The 25,097-nt window shown below is 42.1% G+C and overlaps 1 protein-coding gene across 9 annotated transcripts in view; it reads left to right on the top strand.

Annotated features, from left to right (window-relative positions):
- Positions 1 to 25,097, top strand: part of AOPEP (aminopeptidase O (putative)) — a 361,345-nt gene that overhangs the window by 49,982 nt on the left and 286,266 nt on the right. For all 9 annotated transcript variants that reach the window (XR_004027058.1, XR_004027063.1, XR_004027075.1 and 6 more), the window contains exons 4-5: positions 12,912 to 13,065; positions 21,285 to 21,530. Coding sequence is in view for 5 of the 9 variants with exons in the window: in XM_030800182.1 (XP_030656042.1) it covers positions 12,912 to 13,065; positions 21,285 to 21,530 (400 nt within the window). In the remaining 4 variants the exon portion in view is untranslated. The remainder of the gene's footprint in view (positions 1 to 12,911; positions 13,066 to 21,284; positions 21,531 to 25,097) is intronic.

The following is a 25,097-nucleotide window of genomic DNA, read 5'->3' as shown; positions in this document are numbered from 1 at the left end:
AATCAACTTTAAATACGAAAAACTTTTATAACCCCAGGAATATATCTGTGGATCTTTTTTTCCCCCTAAATTCCAGTTGAGGACAGAGTAATAAAATAGATGCTTATTGAGATTTACTTATGTTCACACCACTTACACCTTATATGATATCACAGAACAATCTTTGCCAGTTCAAGCTGAGGGAGAATTAAGCTAGACAAGATAAAAGAACTCTATGCTTAATACTGCAATTCCTCCCACAGACAGGGTTTATCAGAGGACAATCAGGAAATAGTACTAATAAAGCTGTTTGCCAGAACCAAAATGGCTTTTCTGAGGATGGAATAATGTCTACAAATGTATCTGCACTCCTTAGAGAAAGGGGATGTGGATACAAGATGATGCTATTTCCTTTCTAAGTCATGTTTTCTCGATTGGCAGATTGGTCTCATAGGACCTCTGCTCTGTTGTGCAGAATGCCCTTTAAAACGATGAGCTATCTTTGAAAACATGACTGGCAAAGTGCGACCCAGCAAGTCACAGTTTCCATCACAGTGACACATAGGCCTGATTAGCACATTTCCCGGGCACCAGCTGATTTTTCCAAAGAAGCAAGGCACCTGGGAGCAGATAACAGCAACAGAAATGACAGCAGCCCTTGGGCAGGGAACAGAAATCAGAAGACAGACCTCTGGGTCCTTGCTTCATAAGGGAAATCATTTCTCCTAACTGTTTTTAAAATGAAGGGTAATGGTTTGGATGTAGGGTGATGACCATTGTAAGAATTCTATTAGCTGAGCAGTTGTTATTCTTTTTTTTTTAAAGAAGGCTAAGACAAGGCCATAGATTTAGATTAACTTGCTTGGCTCCTTTATTATTCTCCTTTATTATTAAACTTCCTCAGCATAATGTGATTTGGGCAGACAGAGATGTTGTCGTGTGACTTATTGTTGGCCTATATTCTCTACCAAAATATAGCTAAACTATTAAGCGCAGAGACCCAGTGCCTAATACAGTGCCTTGTATAGAATAAGCACCCAATATGCATTTGTGGAATAAATGTGTTCTTTATAATCAGGCAGAAGTAGTATGTTCATGGAAGAAACATTTAAAACTACTAGTGATGGTAACAAAATCGACTTCAGGGTCATTTCTTTTGCTTTTGTTGCTTAATTACAGTTTATGCCTTTTTTCCAGCCTCAACAAATTTTAAAAAGAATTGGTTTAGTACATTGTAATTTTCTTATAGTAATTTTTTGTTTAGTTTTATTTTTTTTAATTAATTTATTTTTTTGAGACAGAGTCTCACTCTGTCCCCCAGGCTGGAGTGCAGTGGCGCAATCTCCACTCACTGCAAGCTCCGCCTCCTGGGTTCACGCCATTCTCCTGCCTCAGCCTCCCGAGTAGCTGGGACCACAGGTGCCCACCACCACGCCTGGCTAATTTTTTGTATTTTTAGTAGAGACGGGGTTTCACCATGTTAGCCAGGATGGTCTCTATCTCCTGACCTCGTGATCCGCCCGCTTTGGCCTCTCAAAGTGCTGGGATTACAGGCGTGAAAGTTTTATTTTTATTGAGTCTAATTTAGTATATCCCTGCTTCCTAGAAAAATAAAATACTCTGAGGGCTGGGCACGGTGGCTCACGCCTGTAATCCCAGCACTTTGGGAGGCTGAGGCAGGCAGATTATGAGGTCAGGAGATCGAGACCATCCTGGCTAACAGTGCAATGCTGTCTCTACTAAAAATACAAAAAAATTTAGCTGGGCTTGGTGGCAGGCGTGTGTAATCCCAGCTACTTGGGAGGCTGAGGCAGGAGAATCGCTTGAACCCAGGAGGCGGAGGTTGCAGTGAGCCAAGATTGTGCCACTGCACTCCAGCCTGGGCGACAGAGCGAGACTCTGTCTCAAAAAAACAAAAAAGAAAGAAAAAGAAAAAGAAAATACTCTGCTTTTGTTTTTTGTGGGAAGCCTCAAGTAAATGAAGAAGACTGCCTAATGGAAGCTTCTTCCAGATGAAGGAGAAAAAGCATATGAACAAGTGAAAGGTGTTAAAAACTACATGTGCCCTTGCATAGGATCTGATTTCATTTTTCTTTGCAAAAGTAAGACTGTAGACATTACTTCATTCTGGGCAAAATGCTACTCTCTGGCCTGCCCAATAGACTAGCTCTCTGGCATTCTTTTTCTTTTGACTTTGTGTGGGAAATTCCAGGAAAAAGCCAAGATGTGAGAGTCTAGACCCTCCTGTGTGCAACTGAAAGCCAACTTTTCAAAATGAGCAGTGCTATTTAGACTGCTCCCCTAGTATGCAACCAGGAATTACGTATGAGGAAATGGTAAATTAAGAGGCATTTAGGAGTGGTTATGATTAAGTATTTTCCTCACAAAGAAAGAATGCAAAGTAGAGAAAGCTCCTTGTTTCTAGAACTAGGGAAACTTTATTCCATGCCTGTACACATACGTTCCTATGTTTTTAAGGATAAATGTATTCATCTTTTCCCATTAGAAAGATGCCGGTTAGCCAGTACTTTCTAAATCTGTGTCAGTTAATTCTTTTGTTTTGTGATTTGTTGTTGAATAGTTCTTGCTTACCCTCCTGGCACTGCGCTTACCATACACGACATATGTGAAAGTCATCATGGTTTCTTTCAGACATTGATTCTGGCAGGCACGTATATACCAGTTCTCATTGCTGTGGATTTTTGTCTTGGACTTGACATTTATGAATGTTCCATATGAGTAAAGCACTCAAGTTTACCTGTGACCACCTGGAGCAGTATGATTTGGTGTCCAGTTAGCTGATCCAGCTTAAGGGGAACTGGGTCACCTGCATCGAAGGTCAGAGTGGCCGGTGAGACTTGAATAACAAACCTGATGGGGCATATTCCTTTAGGTATCCCATTAGCCAACAAGGAAAACCTATAGAGGCGCTTGTGTTCAGCAGGTGGCGCTCTTTTACCTAGTTCACAAGAATGATCTTGAAGGTCATTCTCTCCTGCCACTCCTGTGCCTGAGGCGGTACCATGTTGCAGGGAAGGAAAACCGAAGCCTTGCTGGGTAGCATCAGTGATTGCAAAGTGGTGGCCTGACCTGGCACATTGCCCTGGTTAGGCAATGCTGGTGCCCAGGGCGTCTTACTGTCTCATTTGTTCTGGTGCCAGTTACAACCCTTGAGCAACTGTGGAGAAGAACTAACAAGAGACAGTCACGCTATGGGTATTCACGAGGGTGGCACTCACTTAGAAAACCGGAAGGTGTAGACTCGGCATCTGCAAAGTCCTGACAGAAAGCTAGAGTTTGCTGAAAGACCCAAGCAGTGGAGAAGGAGGCCAAGAGGGGAAGAGCAGCCAGAATGGGGAGCTCTCTCTCCTTTTCGTGAATATATTATATTTATTGTACAGATGTATGTATATTATATATTTAAAATATATGATATATACATTCTGTATAGTATGTCTATATACACTTATAAGTGTACATGTTTCTGAATATACGTATTCCTGTAAATATTGTTAGGCATCTTTAATTTGTGATAAAAAGGTGTTCCAAAATAATCATAGCATATATAATAGTTTGGACAGGAATTGCTGAAATAAGGAATTGTGGTTAGAGAAAGAAACAATTTTGAGGTAGCAAAGTAGCAGGGGCTACTGAAGGATTGAGGAAAGATTATATGTTAAATAAAAGCACATATCAATTTGATATTTCTGAATGCTTCATGCTGTTTGTCTAACCTATAGTGGAGAGGTTGAAAAAGTAAAATGGACGGTTTTCGTAGGAAGAATTTAAGTGCCTGTTCTAATTTTCAGTGAAAACAATAACTCTTTAATACGAGAAGTTCCATGAGATGCTTAACTTGGCAGAGCTATGATCTTCCTTAGCCTCTGCACAAGCAGAGTGGTTATGTGTGTGTGGTTATAGCTGTGCTTTTAATTCTATTGAGTAGGTTTATGCAAGACTCACCTACGAATAGGACACTGACTTTTCATAAATTTCTTATTTAATTTACTATTGGTAGGCATGACTGATGTGTAAAAATGACTGCTGTATCTTGATTTTTCTTCTCAAAATTTTTTTATGAAAAATGATTATCTCAGTTAGCTAAGTTTCTCACAGGTTTAGTATAAAAAGTTCTCGCTCCTCTCATGAACTGACTACTGCTTCGTGTTCTTCCTTTTTCCCTCTTCACTGATAATTATTCTTCCTCCTGTGGAAGATAGAATCTTCAAAACTATTCGCAGGACAGTTTTTAGAATAGTCATTGAAAAAATAATTAAGATAACTGTTTTAACACTCTTTAGTTATGATACTTACTTTCAAAACTACATTTTATTTGTTTTTATTTTTATTTTGGAGATGGAGTTTCACTCTGTCGCCCAGGCTGAAGTACAGTGGCGCAGTCTTGGCCCACTGCAACCTCTGCCTCTTGGGTTCAAGTAATTCTCCTGCCTCAGCCTCCTGAGTAGCTAGGATTACAGGTGTCCGCCACCATGCCTGGCTAATTTTTGTATTTTTAGTAGAGACAGGGTTTCACCCATGTTGGCCAGGCTGGTCTTGAACTCTGAACCTCAGGTGATCCTCTCGCCTTGGCCTCCCAAAGTTCTGGGATTACCAGTGTGAGTCACTGCGCCTGGCCCAAAACTATATTTTAATTTAATTAATTAATTAATTTATTTATTTTGAGACAGAGTTTAGCTTTTGTTGCCCAGGCTGGAGTGCAATGGCACGATCTCGGCTCACTGCAACCACCACCTCCCAGGGTTCAAGTGATTCTCCAGCCTCAGCCTCCTGAATAGCTGGGATTACAGGCATGCGCCACTATGCCCGGCTAATTTTGTAGTTTTAGTAGAGAAGGATTTCCGCTATGTTGGCCAGGCTGGTCTCAAACTCCCGACCTCAGGTGATCCACCCGCCTTGGCCTCCCAAAGTGCTGGGATTATAGGCGTGAGCCACTGCTCCTGGCCCAAAAACTAAATTTTAAACTGCCTCTTGTGATTTGAAAATTGATCCATTTCAAGTTCTATTATGGCTGCAAAAACACAGTCATCTAAGGAAAATTTCAGTCCTATTGTGGAGATGAAAATGTCTATTTGGATCTTGTAACAGCTGTTATTGTCAATATGTCATATGATACATGTATCTTACTAGTGAGACAACTGAAGTATGAGAGTTTTTCCCCCTAAATACAGTCCAATAGGAGAAAGCGATGTAGGGGTGTTAGAGAACTCTGGTCTCTTTCTGAGGTGGAGAGAAGTCCAGCTTTACAGAATCTGCCGAGAAAGAAGGGCAAGCTGGGTGTTGCCTGCTGGGTGTGGCAGGCTTGTGCCTGAAGTTAAGGAGTGCTGTTTCCTCTGCATCCCTTCCTACCACCCCTCTCTGTTAGTGTTGCTAATGAATCCCGGCCTGGCTGTGAAATCATCCAGTGGCGTGAGGGGTTTCTGGCCTCTGCAGAGGAAAAACTCTGGGTTAATTCAAGTACAGCGTGTTCTCTTTGTTTTGCAGCTGGTGTAGCAAAGGGAGTCTAGTGCAAGTGGATTGAATCAAAAGGAAAATGAAGGCATTCACTGTCTGTTTCATCAAGGATGGCTCATTTAAAGTAAACACCATTTAAATAGTCTCCAAATGGCCCATTCTATGTGAAGTCATACAGGATGCCCCCTTTAGGCTGTCATTCTCCTTTAAATGGATCGCTTTGTGTGGACTGTGTTTTAATGCCATTCAACCTTGAACCCCATATGTGGGCCTCATCAGGTCGCGGTTTTCAGTACACATGTGGCAGCCATACCTTTAGCATTCTTTGCCTCTGTCTTCAGAAAATCAGCCTGAGCATCAAGGGTAGACAGCTGTAAAGATGAGAGCTTGCAGATGAAGACTACAACAACAACAGATGATGACAGCACCTAATGTTTCTTGAACACTTACTTTGTGCCAATTATTATGCCTAGTGATCACTCTGTAGATTATCTAATTTAATCCTAACTTAATCCTCACAGCAAGATACTATGATCATTCTCTTGTTATACATGAGGAAACTGATGCATTAGAGAAATTAAGTGATGTGCCCAAACTGGTAAATGCAGAGCAAGGAATTGAACCCTAGCTGTCAGATTCCAGAGGTGGAGCTCAATGAATGGACATATCCAAAAGCAATAAACTCATTAATTCTCTTGCAAGGTAGGCTTATTCCAAACAATAGACAATCCCGAAATTCTTTGTCTTGGGAATGCATGCTCTGCTTTCTGGGGCAGTATTTCCACCTTATTCTTTGCAATTTTTGTAGGCTGATTGGAAGATAAGGTTAGGTGCTGTTCCCTGTGGCAGTGGGCAGTCTTCATGTAAGATTGGGTTCATTGGAATAATCCATGAACAGACAACTCAAAAGAGACTTTTCTACCAAATGAGGATACTAGAAACGTCCTCATAACAAGCAACTAATGAAAACCTTCTCCAGAGCACTAGCAGCGCTCCGTGATCTCAGCGCTGGCTCTAGCATTCAACCAGGATCCAGGCAAGAAGCCCAGGGCCAGACTCTAGTGAGAAGCTTCTGAGAAGAGTTCGACCAGGAATTGGGTTTCTGGCTGGTTCTTATTTGGCCCAGCCAATTGATCTGCGCCGATTTGACTGTCACTTGGTAGCCAAGAAAACCTTTTTGCTTTTAAAAGCTTGAAGTCTGAAACAGTTGATTCCAAATGAGCTCCACTAAGTAGAGGAACTTTAGGAATCTAAGAAAATAAAAAAAAAAAAAACTTGTGCGCTATATAGGAAATCATCTTGAGCACTTAAAATATGAATTTGGGTGATATTTAAAAAACAATTATTTTATTTCCATTATTGAACTTCAGAGAAGACTGTGAGGAAACAATGACAGTTTTAACATATTTTTATTGGACTCATCTCAGGTTCTGTTATCACTATTGCTATCTCTCAAACTCTGGGTCATTTAAGGTTTCTGACTTTTTAATTGCTAATCTCCATTTCTCTCCCCTGCCACGTCCTGCTGTGACTTCTGGTGTCCTCCCCACGTCACCTCGAGGGTACAGATATTCTAATCAAGGTGCTGGGTTGTGATGGGATTAGGCACTCTATGTGGATTTTTATTGACCTTGTGCAGGGATCTAACAAATACCTCTTACTCCATTAGCAGTGTTTTCTCTTGGAAGTAGTTTCAATTTCTGCTGTTTCCACAAGTATCATCTTGCCCATGGACTAGGTGGATGGTACAAGAACCAGACAGGCAGCAAGAAAATCAGGTCAAAAATTCAACGCAAATGTAGGGAGAAAGCCTGTTATGCATAGTGCTTCATTCTTAAAAGGATTTCTTAATAGGCTAGTGCCTGCTCCTTATCTCTAAATTGCTTCTTTCTTCTGAGTTATATTCCATCATTTTAATAGTACCTCCGTACCAGACGTGTTATTCTTTTTCTGTTAAGATTACGTTTTAAGTAATTGATTAGTTCAATTATTTTACATTAACGATGCAATATTTACAGAGTCAAGTAATTCTGATGGGTTTATTATAACCATTTCCCCAAGCAGCAGTCCTTTGTAATCTCTATTCCTCCATGTTTCCTGCTTTTTAGAAGTAACCACTTTCACCTCTTTTGGCTGATTACTTGATATTTACCTGCATGTCCTTCAATAAGACGCTTTATTCTTCAGGGTTGGTCTTCCCACTATGGCAGGTAAGTAATTTAGCTGTCCTCCTCCCTCCCCAAACTCCATCATACACAAGCCCCCTTCCTAAAATCCTGTCTTCTCAATATAATTAATATCATAATGTTGATTAGATCAGTATTCTTCATTTATATTATTATTATTTTTGACATAGGGTCTTCCTCTGTCACCCAGGCTGGAGTGTAGTGGTGTGATCACAGCTCTACTGCAGCCTGACCTCCTGGGCCCAAGTGATCCTCCTACCTCAGCCTCCCAAGTACGTGGGATCACAGGCAGGCACCACCAATGCACCTGGCTAATAAAAAAAAATTTTGTAGAGATGGGACCCCCCTGTGTTGCCCAGGCTGGTCTTGAACTACTGGTCTCATGTGATCCTTTTACCTAGGCCTCCCAAAGTGCTAGGATCACACAGGTGAGCCACCACATCCGGCCTTCATTTATATCATATTTTTGTGTGTTATTAAGAGCTAAGCCTTGTAGCAAAACTGTGACTTCATTATTTCTGTACATATTAATTTTTTTCTTGGATGGAATTAATGATTGTCTTATGCTTTGTTTTTTTTTTTTTTTTCCCATTTGCTTGTCCTTTTGGATCTTGATTTTGTAATAGAGGCTTTCTAGGGATGGCTGGAAGCTTGCATGCAAGCATTCAGGAGCAGGTGACTGAAATATGAATTGGAAGCTGTGAATACATTTGGAGGGCTTGTCAACCATCAGCTTCACCATAGACTGATTTCTTAAGCTAATCCCCTTCTTTCAGTCTCTTGCCTAGACAGTGAAAGTCTGGCTGCCAGCCTTCTGGAACCAAATAAGGGAGGATGGCTGGTGGCCTCAGCATCCTATGTGCATGTATTCATCTAATTCCATTCACTTGCCTTCAACTGTGCCGTTTCTCCTCCAACACCACAGCTGCCAGTTCAGAGGCCCTTCCTTTAGTCTTTCTAGAAAATAAACTTCCAGTTATTTGTTGGGATATGTGTGAGATGGGCAAATAGCTCAGGTGTGCAGGGTGGGGAGACCATCTGTGGATCTGACCACTTAGATGTGCAGCTGGGCCTGCTTAGTTTAGCATTTCCTATACCCTAGAGCCTTTTGGAGCTTCTAAGGGGTAAAATGAGATGGGTCTTATCTTTCCCCACTGCCAACTTAGGATTCAGGTCTGCTGTGTCATTTGCCACTCTTCCATCTGCATTCTAGCTTCCAATATTCTGCAGCGATTGTCTCCTGCTTTATTCTCTCTCTCCTTGTTGGGTCGTGTCTTTAGAAAATAGCAAAGACGGCCGGGCGCGGTGGCTCACGCTTGTAATCCCAGCACTTTGGGAGGCCGAGGCGGGCGGATCACGAGGTCAAGAGATCGAGACCATGGTGAAACCCCGTCTCTACTAAAAATACAAAAAATTAGCCGGGCGTGGTGGCGGGCGCCTGTAGTCCCAGCTACTCAGAGAGGCTGAGGCAGGAGAATGGCGTGAACCCGGGAGGCGGAGCTTGCAGTGAGCCGAGATTGCGCCACTGCACTCCAGCCTGGGCAACACAGCGAGACTCCGTCTCAAAAAAAAAAAAGAAAATGGCAGACTTGGAACCAACCCAAACGTCCAACAATGATAGACTGGATTAAGAAAATATGGCACATATACACCATGGAATACTATGCAGCCATAAAAAATGATGAGTTCATGTCCTCTGTAGGGACATGGATGAAACTGGAAATCATCATTCTCAGTAAACTATCACAAGGACAAAAAACCAAACACTGCATGTTCTCACTCATAGGTGGGAATTGAACAATGAGAACACGTGGACACACGAAGGGGAACATCACACTCTGGGGACTGTTGTGGGGTGGGGGGAGGGGGGAGGGATAGCATTAGTAGATATACCTAATGCTAAATGACAAAGTAATGGGTGCAGCACACCAACATGGCACATGGATACGTATGTAACAAACCTGCACATTGTGCACATGTACCCTAAAACTTAAAGTACAATAATAAAAAAAAAAAAAGAAGAAAAGAAATTCTTTTACTGTTCCTGAATAGAGTTTGGGGAGGAAGCAAAGGTGGCCTCGGCCTCATACAGTTAAACTTCTCTTTTTACCTGAAAGCCCCACCATTGCTGCTTATTTACTGAACTGCCAAGGGTCTGAATTTTTAAAAAGGAAATTCCAACGGTTCTTGGTAAACTCTGAAATGTACTTCAGAGAAGGAATGACAGACCACAGCCCTTTGATTAAGAAAATGTGTTTTTTTAGGATTTTTTTTTAAACCAGAGCCTTCAAAAGATTTAGCTCCTTACCCATAACTTCTTTCTTCTTCTTCCATCTGCACGCTCCTTTCTACCTGCTTCAGCTCTCATTATGTTTCCAGTAGAAAATGAAAGGTTTTATGGAGCAGTCATGGGAGGCATTGGGTTCCAGGGAATGTAGGTAGTTATGGAAAGAAAGAAGAATGGTAGAGGTGGAGTCCCTATAGCCCATCATGTCATATCCATGTCATTCTTTCATCAAGACGTCTGTGACTGTCCCTACCTCCTTCTTACTGGCTTGGAATCAGAGCAGTGATTCTCTTTGAGGCTGTGGTTTTGCTTCATGCCCAGTAGAAGCTATCACTGGATTGGCTTCAGTGTCTCTGGATTTGATTGTCCCTTTAAGGAGGAGTATGCCTTCAACTTGTTCTTTTTGTTGGAGACCGAGTCTCACCCAGGCTGGAGTGCAGTGGCGCGATCTCGGCTCACTGCAACCTCTGCCTCCCAGGTTCAAGCGATTCTCCTGCCTCAGCCTCCTGAGTAGCTGGGATTACAGGCACGTGCCATCACACCTGGCTAATTTTTGTGTTTTTAGTAGAGATGGGGTTTCACCATATTGCCCAGGCTGGCCTTGAACTCCTGACCTCAAGTGATCCACCCGCCTCGGCCTCCCAAAGTGCTGGAATTACAGCCACCGCTCCCGGCCTACGTTCAACTTCTTACCTACAAAGAGAGGGATCTCAAGAGTGGCCATTCTGGTTCCAGAAGCAGGGTGCAGCTTCCAGGCAAGTTGGAGAGAATGGCTGGCTCTGGTGGGTTTCCAGCAGTTCTGAGCACATCCTTTTGTATCTCTCTTTCAAGTAACTCCCTTCATGGCTTCCAAACTTGAATCTCACTGAAATATTATTTATTTTTTACTAAGTCCTACCTTCCTGAGTTCAGAATTTGTTTTGAGATAGACAAAGGAACCATGCACATGGAGATCAAAATCTAATCTCTATTATTGGATTTTACTGGTAAAGCACTTTAAAAAATGTCATGTTAGGTCTGCCGGCCAGTAGGGGCATGTTAATATTTCAGCTCTGAATTTGACACCCAATCACAGACCAGATTGGACAACCACAGGCCAATTTGGTCAGTGATTGGATGTCAAATGTGTTTAACCCTCTAAAACTTAAAGCAAGAAAAAGAATAATAGCTCCTGTAAAGGAGTTTGTGAAGCAACTGAAAGAGAGATTTATGCTAAAAGAAGTTCCTCCCTATGGGAACATGAGGAGTGGAGAAATGTGTTCCATAATATAAGGTGATATCCCTTAGCAAAGACATTGAATCAACTTAAATGCCCATCGATGCTAGACTGAATAAAGAAAATGTAGCACATATATACCATGGAATACTATGCAGTCATAAAAAAGAATGAGATAATGTCCTTTGCAGCAACATGGATGGGGCTGGAGGTTATTATCCTAATTGAACTAACACAGCATCAGAAAACCAAATACTGCATGTTCTTATAAGTGGGAGGTGAACATTGAGTACACATGGATACAAAGAAGGGAACAACAGACACCAGGGCCTACTTGAGGGTGGAGGGTGGGAGGAGGGTGAGGACAGAAAAACTACCTATTAGGCTGGGCACAGTAGCTCAAGCCTGTAATTCCAGCACTTCAGGAGGCCAAGGTGGGAGGACTGCTTGAGCCCAGGAGTTCAAGACTAGCCTGAGCAACATAGTGGGAACCTGTCTTTCAAAAAAAAAAAAAAAAAAAAAATTAAGCTGTATATGGTGGCACATACCTGTAGTCCCAGCTACTTGGGAGGGTGAGGTGGGAGAATCACTTGAGACATTGGATATTGTGTATACAAGAGGTTGAGGCTGCAGTGAACTGTGATCACGCCACTGCATTCCAACCTGGGCAACAGAGCGAGACCCTGTCTCAAAAAAGAAAAACTACCTATCGGGTACTATGCTTATTACCTGGGTAACAAAATAATCTATACACTAAACCTACCCCCACCCTGCCTCATGATGCAATTTACCCAAGTTTGTTATACAAACTTGCACCTGAACCTAAAATAAAAGTTAAAAAAAAGATGATATAAATTCTTCTTAAGATACACGATTAATGTATAGCAGATGCTCAGAAAAAAATACTATGTTAAATCAGGTTGTATGACACATTCAGATTTCAGAAACATGAAAATTATTTTTACATCTTAGAAATGAGGGGAATATAGCGTTACAAGTTATCAGCCATTCATTCCCTTGATAAAAAGCCTCTTAAGGTTTGGACCAAGTAGAGAGTACACCCTCAACTGGAATGGGGAGCCCCAGCTCTAATCCCAGTCCTGTTACAAACTAGTTAGGAGTCCTTGGCTCCGTTGAACTTCTGCACGTGCTTTTCATCTGCTCAGCAAGGAGTGGAAGACCAGCTAAACAGATAAAAGGGACTAAGAGTAAGACCTGAACTCCCACAGCTAATTAATTTCAGAGCTGGGATGAAAACCCAAGTGTCTCCATTCCCTAGTCTCATGTGTTTTCTACTATGTTCATTTTATATTGACTTGAATTGAATTTGGACAAGATAGTTACAGCACAAAGCAATCACTGCTTTGCTCACTCTTTCACTCATTCAACAGGTATCAATTGAGCATTTTTTTAATGCTAAATACTGTGTTGGATGAATGAGACATATTCTGTCTCTGTAGGAGCATACAGCCTGTGGCCTTCTGTGTTTACAGCTGTGAGGGACCCCCTGCACTACCACCCTCACGTGAAGGGCTTCAAACTGATCTGTGGAAGAGACCCAGACCTTCCTGGTTGCCTTGAAGCCATCATCCCTCCTGTGCTTTCCCTGAGCCCTGAAATATGCCCTTTCTGCTGATGTGACCGACCTCCAAGAGGTGGCTCTTACCAGCTTATCACAAAAGCTCTTCAAGTGCCTCAAGAGAGGAAATTACACAGCAAAGCCCAGAATCATATATTGGCCTCATTATGGTTTTTCTCTTCCTGTTTACAGGGTGCTCAAGCTGGTATTACTATGTAACTATGCCAATGCCAGCCTCCACCTTCACAATTGCAGTGGGATACTGGACAGAAATGAAGATGGAGACATGCTCATCAAATGATTTGGCAACAGAGAGACCCTTCTCACCTTCTGAGGCCGACTTCAGGTTTGTGTTTGGGGACTTGCTGGGAAGGAAAAAAAAAGACAACACTTGAGGGAGCGGTATGATGCATTTCTTCCAAGCACTGGGAATGTGAGTCATTCCTGCTGAGAAACTAAACCAAAATAGGATTAATCAAAGCAGGAAAAGCCCTATTAGAAAGGAAAGAGAGGGCTAGGTGCCGTGGCTCACGCCTGTAATCCCAACACTTTGGGAGGCTGAGGCGGGTGGATCACGAGGTCAAGAGATTGAGACCATCCTGACCAACATGGTGAAACCCCCGTCTCTACTAAAAATACAAAAAAATTAGCTTGGCGTCCCAGTGACTCGGGAAGCTGAGGCAGGAGAATGGCTTGAACCCAGGAGGCAGAGGTTGCAGTGAGCTGAGACTGCGCCACTGCACTCCACCCTGGCTACAGAGAGAGACTCTGTCTTAAAAAAAAAAAAAAAAAAAAAAGAGAGGCTGGGCGTGGTGGCTCAGGCCTGTAATCCCAGCACTTTGGGAGGTTGAGGCGGGTCGATCACGAGGTCAGGAGTTCGAGACCAGCCTGGCCAACATGGTGAAACCCCATCTCTATTAAAAATACAGAAATTAGCCGGGCGTGGTGGCATGTGTCTGTAATCCCAGCTACTTGGGAGGCTGAGGCAGGAGAATTGCTTGAACCTGGGAGGCAGAGGTTGCAGTGAGCCAAGATTGCGCCACCGCACTCCAGCCTGGCTACAGAGCAAGACTCTGTCTTGGAAAAAAAAAAGAGAAAAAAAGAAAGGAAAGAGAGTTGAGAAGAAGAGATGTGAACCTATTATTTATGCAGAAAGAAGAAGGTAAGTATATATGAAATCCTGTGAAGTCTGCTGAAATATTTATATGTGTTTGGCTAAATTCAAGGAATCCTCAGATTCAATGCCTCTTCTCCTCCCATACCTTTTAAGTTTGGTTTTCAGTGCTTATGTGGTCAAAAACATAGCTTCTGATGGATTACTTTCTATGCTAGTCTGCTGTTTTGGTTGTACCAACTGCTGTTAGCAGTGCACTGCAGGGACAGCACCTCCCTCAGTGGGGCTAGTCGCCGCTTTAGGAGCACAGGACACAAGGAAACTGATGCAGAGCCCTTAGGTTAAGGGAATCCTGCTTGGTCAGGGCTTTGTTAACATCAGTAGTGATTTCTTTTTTTTTTTTGAAGTATGAACCAGATAAAATCATTTTGAGGCTTCAAAAAATTAGTATAGGCCATTGGATATTTACTGGCAACCTGTCTAGATGTTCAATGGTTTCTAGCTTTGAGAACCTAAAGAGGGAGAAGGGGGACGCTGAGAAGATGCACAGCACATGCATCATGCTGCACTCCCAGGATTTTATACCCAGCTCAATTGAGTCATTTTTCCTATTGACAGACAGTCACTAAATCAGTACCTTCTGGTGGAGAAAGCCCAGAGTAATGGTAGAGATGATTAGTTACTCCTTGAAAACCAGCTAAGATATACTCCTAATGCAGATTCTTTTGTGTTGGTTTTATTTTGCCATGCTGCTTTTACTAGTACCACAGTAACTGTGGCAGTTGGTCTTCATCTTTCAGAGATGAAGCTATGTTCTCTCTCTTCTGATGGACATGTATTATTGCCTGCATTTTGCCTTTTTTGGCAGAAGGGAGGTAATTTCCACTTCCTGTTCAGTAGCTTGCCTATTTTGGACTGCCTTTCCTGAGCTATATGAACATCCTAGATTGCATATTAGATTTTACTTCTGTATTCTTGGAAGAAGGGAATTGTGGGCAGAAGTGACATATTCTAGTTTCATGTGGGAACTTTAATTGCATGTGAGATCCTCCTGTGCTCTCTTCCCTGCAGTAGGATCACAGAGGAGGCTTTGTTTTGTAATTTTAGGTGGTCTGAATTTCTGAGTGAGGATGACAGGTAGTCTGGAGAGTCACTTAGATCTACAGTGGACTTGGTATTAGCAAGAAGCACACTGTTTTGTGTTAAGCCACTGAAACACCAGGGTTGTTTGTTACTGCAGCATATCCTAGCCTATCCTGAATTGATACAGTAGCCATTGGTTGTTCCAAGTCAGAAACTAAGTCTTGATCTAAATATAATCTCATTTATTCCTAAGGATAAACCTGCAAAACAGATTGGATAGATTATTATTCCCATTTTATAGATAAGGATATTGAAGCTCAGCAACTTGTTAACATTAGTATACCTACTAAGTAGCAATACCTGGATTTATATCCAGGCCTGACCTCAGAGAGAGGTGAGTCAGAATCTTACCTGAAGACTTTAAAAAACTATATGTAACATTAATGCCTCACCTGGAGTCTGATCCACCTTCCCATCTGGAGAGTCACTGCCATGATTTGAGCCACCATTATTGACTGGAGTGTGTCGTGTTGGAACAGAAAACAGAAGTTGAGAGCAATGCCTTTGAGCCTGAAAGTGCCATTCTTGGTGGTTGGATATAGCTCTTTGGACAAAGCCACACTTTCCTTATCTGTAGAATGAAGGCTTTGTCCATGGGTTCTCAAATTCTTGATGGTGAAGAAGTACTCTTCTCTTGTTCATCTAAGGCCTCAGCATTGATTGATTGTTAGAGGAGCTGTGCAGTTGGAAAATGTGTGCCTTTGGAAGGCACACATTTTGTTATTTGTAACAAGGCACAATATTATGTGTTGTAACAAGGCACAATGTTATGTGTAATAAGGCATACATTTGTTATTTTGCCTTTCTAGCCATATTCCAAACAGATGTGGGGTTGGGGTGTGGGCAGCAGCCACTGACTCTGTGCTCTCTCCTTCCTGCTCAGAAGCAACTTAAATGGCTTCTCAGTTTTCTTGCATCCACTATTCTGAAAGGAAGAAGAAATGGTTAAATCAAATGAAGATTCTGGGAAGAGATGATGTCTAAAATTCCTGTCGGGCTTTAGGGGAAGAAGCAAGTACAACTCCTCTCTTGTCCTCCTAAATTCACCAGTTGAGGAACAGACAGAGGAGATAAAAATAAAGGTTTTATTATTGACAGAAGCTGGACTGAAGGAATGCTCAGGTGCATGGTCTCAGTGGGGTTTCTGAGACTCCATTTCCAAATGAGACAAATTTACCCACCCAGTTACCAGCCCAGCTGGACTGCTGCTGTTAGCAGCAGCAGCAGCTGCAGCTGCATCTGTACTTTTTTTTTTTTTTTTTGAGACGGAGTCTTGCTCTGTTGCCAGGCTGAAGTGCAGTGGTGCAATCTCTGCTCACTGCAACCTCCCTGGTTCGAGCAATTCTCCTGCCCCAGCCTCCCGTAAGCCAGGATTACAGGCAGGTATCACCATGCCCAACTAATTTTTGTATTTTTAGTAGAGACGGGGTTTCACCATGTTGGTCAGGATGGTCTCCTGACCATCCTGGGATTGCAGGCATGCAACACCACACTGGGCTAATTTTTTTGTATTTTTAGTAGAGATGGGTTTTACCATGTTGGCTAGGCTGGTCTCAAACTCCTGACCTCAAAAAAAAAAAGTACAGATGCAGAGTCCACCTGACACATGGTAGGAGCAGGCCCAAAGTGCACCCTCTGTGGGCAAGCAGATTCAAAAGAGAAAGCCTGGAATGGCCCAGCCAGTCAGGTAAGCTGGGGAGAGGTCCGGGTGCCACTCTAGGGAAGCGCGTCTTTCCATGGAACTGTGAGGCCTGTTGAATGGGGTTCCTCCCATGCCCCTTTCCATGTCCAATAAACTATGACTGAGTTTTCCCTTCCTTTATCAATATGCTCGTCCTTCAGGAATATGCTGCGATAAAATCATAGCTTGCATTTGCTTAGTCCTGCCCTGGCTGTGCGCTTCATGTGTGCTGTCTTTAGTTGTCAGAAAGTGGCTTTGTTTTCATCCATTACATGTCTGACTGCATGCAAAGTTTGCCAGCAAAGGTGCTCTGAAGTGCCAGTCACAGTGGTGTTTTTGGTTATGTTCACATCTGGTCCCTTTTGCCTTCCCCAGCACCCGTTCTACTTCAAACCTTCCTAAGACCACCAATCAAATTCATGTAAATCCAACTTTCACAGGGGCTGCTATACCACGGGTTTTCGTTTGCCTAAAGTGCTCATCTGGGTTCCAGAAATTTCACCAAAGTGTTGGTCACTGAACTTTTATGATCAGAATTCATGTGGATAAAATTATAGTAAGAACATTCCCTCTTCCAGCTCCACTTTCACACATGCTCCAGCCACTCTGGGTGAGCATTTTAGTAAATACATTGATTATAAAGCTCTCAGATAAGCTGTTGAAAGTTTATTAATTTTATTCAGCTGTAGTATAACCTTCAGCCACAGGGGAATCTTTGTGTTATGTTTCTTTAACCTCTTGAGGCCTTTGTGGGGGCCATACTGTTGAAGTACGACACAGAAACTTGGATAAAATCCAAAGGAACTTAGCAAAAATGATTAAAGGCATGGAAAATGGGCACTACAAAGAAGAAAATGCATTGAGACTGATTATTTGAAAGAAGAATCTGGTGGGGAACAGTCTTCTTTAGAGTTGTAAAGTATATGAAAAGTTGCTTTGATGGGAAGTACAGCATCTTTGAGTCGGTGCTGAATCTATGGAAGACTTACTTTGTAAAAAGCACAGAATCGGCCAGGCGTGGTGGCTCATGCCATTAGTCCCAGCACTTTGGGAGGCCAAGGCGGGCGGATCATGAGGTCAGGAGATTGAGACCATCCTGACCAACATGGTGAAACCCCGTCTCTACTAAAAATACAAAAATTAGTTGGGCATGGTGACACGTGCCTGTAATCCTAGCTTGCGGGAGGCTGGGGCAGGAGAATTGCTTGAACCAGGGAGTCGGAGGTTGCAGTGAGCAGAGATTGCACCACTGCACTTCAGCCTGGCAACACAGCAAGACTCCATCTCAAAAAAAAAAAAAAGTACAGAATCCCCTGACTTCTTCAGAAACAAGGCGATTCTATGAAGAATGGCTCATGTGCTGAGTTATCATAGAATCGTAGTGCCAGAAGAAACCTTAGAAAACATTTTCATTTGTTTATATTTTAAGTATAATTAACATACAACAAAATGTGCAGATCTTGTGTTCAGCTTGATGAGTTTACGATGATTGTGTACAGCCTAAACCTGATAGAGAACAATCTGTCTCCGCAGTAAGTTAGTAAATTCTCTCATACCCCCCCCCCTTTTTTTTTTTTTTTGAGACAGTCATGCTCCGTTGCCCAGGCTGGAGTGCAGTGGTGCGATCTTAGCTCACTGCAACTCTGCCTCCCGGGTTCAAGTGATTCTCCTGCCTCAGTCTCCCAAGTAGCTGGGATTACAGGCATGCAACACCACACTCGGCTAATTTTTTTGTATTTTTAGTAGAGATGGGTTTTACCATGTTGGCTAGGCTGGTCTCAAACTCCTGACCTCAAGTGATCCACCTGCCTCAGCCTCCCAAAGTGCTGGGATTACAGGTATGAGCCACTGTGTCCGGCCTCTCATATCCTTTTCTAACCAATTCCTTACCTCCTCCAGCAGCCGCTTTGATGAGACCATGTTAAAGATGGGGAAAAAGAAGCCCCAGATACTGAGTTGCCTACCTTGGTCACAAGTGAGCCAGTGTGAGAAGACAGTGAAGCCCAGGTTTCCTGATCCCTGTGTGGGAACACAGAAGTGGCTTTCCTGATGCCATTTCCATGTCCATTTCTATGGGAGCCTTACCCTTCTCACCTGGTCAGAGCTTGATTGCCTTAAAGTCCTGCATTTTTTCCCAGGCTTTGATTACAATGGTACTAATTCACACAACTAGAATCATCTTCATCATCTGAGCTAGTGCCTTTTATGCCCAGAGAGATTCTAACTCACCTTGTTCCTGATTGGAAAAGGATATGAGAGAACTTACCATGGAGTCAGAATGTTGTCTGTCAGGTTTAGGTTGTATACGATCATTGGAAATTCATCAAGCCAAACACTTTTGGGTGTATCTTTGGCTACCTCAGTATTCTCTAACTTTAGGGTTCTTGGCAGCAAGAAATAATCTTTCCCCATGTTGTGTTTAGAGAGGCCATTAGAATGACCTTTTTGCAAAATTGTGCTGTGGTAGATATAATTTAAGCTTATGCCTCAGCTTTGTCCAGAAGATGCCTACACACTCTAGTTTCTCTGTGGTTTAACATGATCTGAAAGCTTTGCAATAGAGATTATATGAACTGAAATTACTGTGGCATATTATATACCTATGTAAATACATGAGAAAAAGATACTGTGGTGGTTAATTTAAACAGTGGCTTTTTTCACTTTTCGAGACCTTTGACCACATTCATGCACAAGCACAGTACTTGTCATTAGGTGGGCATTGCAGCCTTTTTAGTTAAATGTTCACCGACAGGCACCTTGATTCACCCTCTCCACAAAGCAAGGTTATCAATCCAGGGAATTTGGCCAGAATTCAATGTCAAGAATTATATTCTTCATGTCATCTTATTCTGGCAAGTTTTTATGGGCCTCCGTCCATTTTCTTACTCTCTGTTGTGGTGAAATGCCTTCAGTGCTGGAAGCTGTGTTCTATGAACCATGCTGCTAGAAGGTGAGGCTTATCTGTACCTAGCTGTATTGGTCTCCTGAGCACTGGCCTTGGGTAAGTGAAAGGTACTTCTTACATTTGGAGAGGAATTATTGTTGCATTCTGCCCATATTGGGACATGCCAGCATCTTAAGATTTTTCATTATTCACTGTGAATCAAGTGAGCACCTGTAGTTATAATTGGCTGGGTGCAGTGGCTCATGCCTGTGATTCCAGCACTGTGGGAGGCTGAGGCAGGAGGATTATTTGAAGCCAGAAGTTTGAGACCACTCTGGGTTACAAAGTGAGACCTCGTCTCCAGACCCCATCTCCTAAAAAAAAAAAAAAAAAAAAAGGCTGGATGTGGCATGGCAACATGCCTGTAGTCCTAGGTACTCAGGAGGCTGAGGTAGGAGGATTGCTTGAGCCCAGGAGTTGGAGGCTACAGCGAGCTATGACCCTGCCACTGCACTCCAGCCTGGGCAACAGAGCAAAACCCTGTCTTAAATAAGAATAATAATAATAGGCCGGGTGTGGTGGTTCATGCCTGTACTCCTAGCTGTTTTGGAGGCTGAGGTGGGTGGATCACCTGAGGTCAGGAGTTTGAGACCAGCCTGGCCAACGTGGTAAAACCCCATCTCTACTAAAGATACAAAATTAGCCAGATGTGGTGGCACACACCTGTAATCCCAGCTACTCGGGAGGCTGAGTCAAGAGAATCACTTGAACCTCAGAGGTGGAAGTTGCAGTGAGCTTAAATCACGCCACTGCCCTCTAGCTTGGAAGACACAGCTAGATTCCATCTCAAATAATAATAATAATAATAATACAAAATAATGATTAGAGGGGTTTTTCATTGTGTTTGAATAAAAGACATGTTAGCAGGTGCAAAAATGGAGTACTGTTGGATGTAGGTTTGAGTAGATAAGTTCTCTTGAGGCCTGTGAGTCAGGTTCTAGGAATTCTCTTTCAGTTCCGCCTTTGATGGAATAACTGGCAGTGGTCAGATGAAGCAGGCTGGGGTCTGATCTGTTTCCTTAAAAGGTTGGCTCAGTTAAATTTGTACTGAAAGTGGGTTGGGAAAAATACTGTATCAAAAGTGCCTCTGTATTCCTTAATAACAGCTTTTGACGGGCTGTGTTAAGAACATTTAGATTACTATTCAGTAAAATGGTTTGTGTTCTTTCGAGTAGTTCGCCTGTAACTTTTCATTTGGTTCATGGTTCTACCTCAGTCCAAGTCTTTTATTCTAGGTAATCCCAGAATTGGATCTTTAATTTGTGTGTACTGCTCCTTCCTTTCTGAGTTACGAATTATCTCTAATTTGGAGATTGTTCATATGGTGATACTTGAAAACATCTAACCGAGGGCAGGAATTGTTTGTATTTTGGTGAGAAGTTTTATTGTTTTGAGTCTTAGAGGTCCCCCCACAACAAAGTTTATTCTAAAACAAGATTTTACTGCTTTCACTTATCTTAGATTGAAGCTAGTCTGTTGATTCAAACACATGAATACGTTTTTGTCCTGTAAATTTTCACTGCTGCACAGAGCCAGTCAAGCCAAGAATTGAAATGAACAGTCTTTGTTTGTGAGGCTGTCTGAACCTCTGTCTCCTAAAAGTTGTCTACATCTGCAAGATTGCCTTACCTCCACAGCAAGAATAATAAACATGTTTTACCATTTATTTTGTGTTGTTCCCAGGCATGTTGGTGTTTGCAGTCACATGGAATACCCCTGCCGCTTCCAGAATGCTTCTGCCACCACCCAGGAGATCATTCCTCATCGGGTGTTTGCCCCTGTGTGCCTCACGGGTGCCTGCCAAGAGACCCTTCTGCGGCTGATCCCTCCTTGTCTCTCAGCAGCACATTCTGTTCTGGGAACACACCCGTTCTCTCGGCTGGATGTTCTCATCGTCCCTGCCAACTTTCCAAGTCTGGGGATGGCCAGGTATGTTGTTCCATTGTGGCACTTGGGGTACATACATTTTGGAAATTCTTTGACTATGTCTTGCTTTCCTTGAGCTCTGTCAGAGCTGTCATTTGATTAGAATGGAGGGGCTATGGTTGCTCATGCTTGGACATCTCATTGCTGCCTTGAGGGACAATTTTAATGCAGACTCCCTCATGCACGAGCCTTTAAGTGTCATGGGCTCAGTTCAGGCTGTGTTGAAAAGAAAAGGCTCACATTGTTGCTGGGATTGAGAATACATAGTGCCCCCTGAGTGGTGAATGTTGGATCATGGCTGATCAGTGGCTGTTAGCTTGGATGATGACAGCATAATGCTAATGAGTCCAAGGTTATAGCATCAGGCTCTGGCCACAGTAACATGACTTGGTCCCGAGGCCACAGGCCACTCACCTAATCCTGACCAGCTGTCTTGTCCATTCTCACCACTGGTCACAAGGGCAATGACTTGAGAGCCGCTCTTGAGAGTCAGATAGACTGTGGATGGATCAGTGTAAATCCATCCCTACTGCTAGAAAAACAGCTCAAAGCAGATGGCTTACTGTGGGGGTTGGAGGAGGAGTCACGTGCTACTATTTTTTAATAAATGCACTTTTGCTGGTGTGTCCTGGTTTGGTTCCCTGTATTTATTTAAGCTAAAATCTATTCATTAATGCCATTGTTCAGTCATTAATGGGTATCTGTGTTCCACTGAGAAAAGATAGAGAATGTACTTGGTTATATTTCCATTTTAAAATCTTAATCATTAACAGTGAATATGCTTGACTAAGGATGGGAAAAATAAGCTCATCAAAACATGTGACTTCAAGTTTTTCCCTATTAGTCAAGGAAATTCCTGCTGCCAATTAATTCCCATGCTTTTGAGCAGCTGTCATTTGTGGTGTTTTCCCTGAAAACTGCACACATTGTTAGTAAAACCATGAGCAGAAAAGAACTGACCAGAACATTTGCTTTTGATCTTTACTGTATGTATGTACTTTAAAAAGACTGGCTGGCTTGCTTTAATCCTTGAGGAGGTCTGAGAAAGTCATTTAGACTGATTTTTATCCTATATTTATGAAGATAATGGGAATGCAGAAACTAGGATAATTACATATATTTGGTTATGTGCATCATATAATTGTCTTGGATGTCTATATATAGAATTTGTCTTAATGGAGGGGGGGGCTTCTTTGGTCCCTTTGAAGAGTCTGGACTTAATTTAAGTAGTAGAAGTGTTGGTGGAAAAAGAGTTGTTCATTAAATGTTTCTCATTTGTACGCGGGTTTGAGGGACCCTATTTACTTGGGAGTTTTTAGCACTTCATGAGAATTGCAGTTTTTTAAGGTATGTTTGCTAGCAGTTCCAAGTTCTGGCCAAGGGAACCAAAGGCAGAGTATTTTTCATGCACAGGATTCTGTTTTCTATAGCTCCTTTCTGACATCAGTCTGCCAAAGCCAGAATGAGTTGACCTGCAGGCCATTCTCTAAAGCTTCTCTTTTCAAGTTTGCATGCCCAAGCAGGTAGGCCATGTGTTTGCTGCTTTTTGCGATATTTGAAGTGATTTAAACATGCTTAACTGTATTTTTAGAGTAGTAAGCCTGAGTACCATAAGGCCAAATGGTCCTGGGCACAAATGTTGAAAAATATGGTGGTGATCATAACTTAGCAACAAAACTGCTTTTGTGCTTAAAAGCAGGAGAACCGTACATTCAAAATTTGTGGTTGGTTGTCAAATATCATTTTTTTTCCTTCCTTTTAGACTGTGGAGGTAAAGTCTGCCCAGGTCTAGATGTTTTTCTGGACTTACTACCATTCCCTGAATGAGAGCTGTGGAAGGGGGATTATGGTCTCTTCCACTGCCAGGTGGGGTGGGGAAGGGGGGTGCTCTGTTTTTCCAAACTCTGGCTTCAATTGATTCCACTTGCTTGGCTTGACTCTGTCGGGATCCCAACACCTTGGGCCACATGCAGCTGAGTGGGGTTTATGACTCAGCTGGCTACTGGGGCCCTGCTGCTTTATTTATGGTCGAGGCTTTGCTTGAGGTTTTATAAAGCAAAGCTAGAACAAAAACGATGGTTTTGTAAGTCAACTTGATACCCTAAACAGGAATAGAGAAACCTCAAGGCTAAGAGGAGTCATCCAAAAAGACCTCCATACTGAAATCTGCCATTGTCCTCTTAGTTATAATATGCTGAGAGATCAAAGGACTTCTTGGTAAATTAAATGGCTCTTTCCCAAGTCTATATTTTATAAACATGTATGCAAGATCATAAATTCCATACCTCTGGACTTCTTTAGTGATTAGGTCTTAATTATAATGAATACCATTTTATACCATTTCAGTATTCTTTTTTGGCAAATGATATTAAACATTCCCTCATGAACTAAAATGGGTAAATTACTATTAATCATGTTAAGAAGTTTCTGAGAATTTTAGATAATATAATGATTTCACTGTTTTAAATATTACATATCATAGTTTTTATTGAATAAGCTTAAAAGTCTCTTTGATTCTGTTTTTGAACTGGATTCTGATATTTCAGTGAAGTGAGGAAAAACATTTATAAAACTTGAATGTATGATAATGACAAATCAGTTTATAAGAAGGTAAATAATACACAAATAATATTTTAGAATTTCAAATGCTTTTCAAACATGGCAGTAACTAGAACATTTATCAATACTGCTCTTCATGATTTTTGTCACCTTTTAATATAACAGGAGCCATTACTAACTGACCCCGTTTCCTCCCCTAGTCCTTTTCCGAATCACTGTTCCAGGGGAGAGGGACTTTAATTCTTTGCTGAGAAAAATCACTAGTTTGCCTTTCAGATGCTTTCCTCAGTGGGTGTGTGTGTGGGCTTTCAGTTTTTGTTTCATTGTGTTTTTGCCTTCCATGAAGACTGAATCTGCCATATCAGGAACCGTAAAGTGTACATTTCTTGACTTGACTACTATGATGTCTGTATGAAGATATGCATGCATTTAAAATGCATCTCTGAAGTACACACAGCTCTCTTCCTGTTGGTTTAATTAATATTCTGCCATTTTCATTGGGTCCTCGTATGTTCTCAGGGTCTCTGCTGGGGATTGACTGGCAAGCCTAGTTTCTTAATTTTGAGAAATACATGAAAGGAGCTCATCATCACACTTACACTCTCTGTTATAACAGCAGTAACATTAATGGAATCATATTCTAGAACCAGGCTTATGACAGTTGCTTAAAAATTAACACTTTAGTCTTACCTTTGTATGTGTGTATAGGAAAATGCTTTGCTTTTGTCTCTCAGCAGTTCACAATTACATGTCATGGCATAATTAGGTTGGCAGAACTACCTAGCTGACTTCCAAATATGTTCTTTTTTTTCCTTGTATTTGAATTTCAAGAATCTCTTGCAACTTATTTCAGAGTGGTTTTCTGTGAAGAGCACTGAAGTTAAAAAACCATGTGCTCTGTAGTTCTGTTTCATGGCTCAGCTGTTCACATGCATCTTCACCCTTCATCCTACTGGGAAAATTGAGGGGAAAAAAATGACTATAGTGTGGCCAATGACAGGTGACAGATTC

This window comes from Nomascus leucogenys, chromosome 1a (assembly GCF_006542625.1).
Source record: "Nomascus leucogenys isolate Asia chromosome 1a, Asia_NLE_v1, whole genome shotgun sequence".
Classification (NCBI taxonomy): domain Eukaryota; kingdom Metazoa; phylum Chordata; class Mammalia; order Primates; family Hylobatidae; genus Nomascus; species Nomascus leucogenys.
The sequence above is the reverse complement of the archived record's forward strand: the minus strand, read 5'-3'. Positions and strand labels throughout refer to the sequence as shown.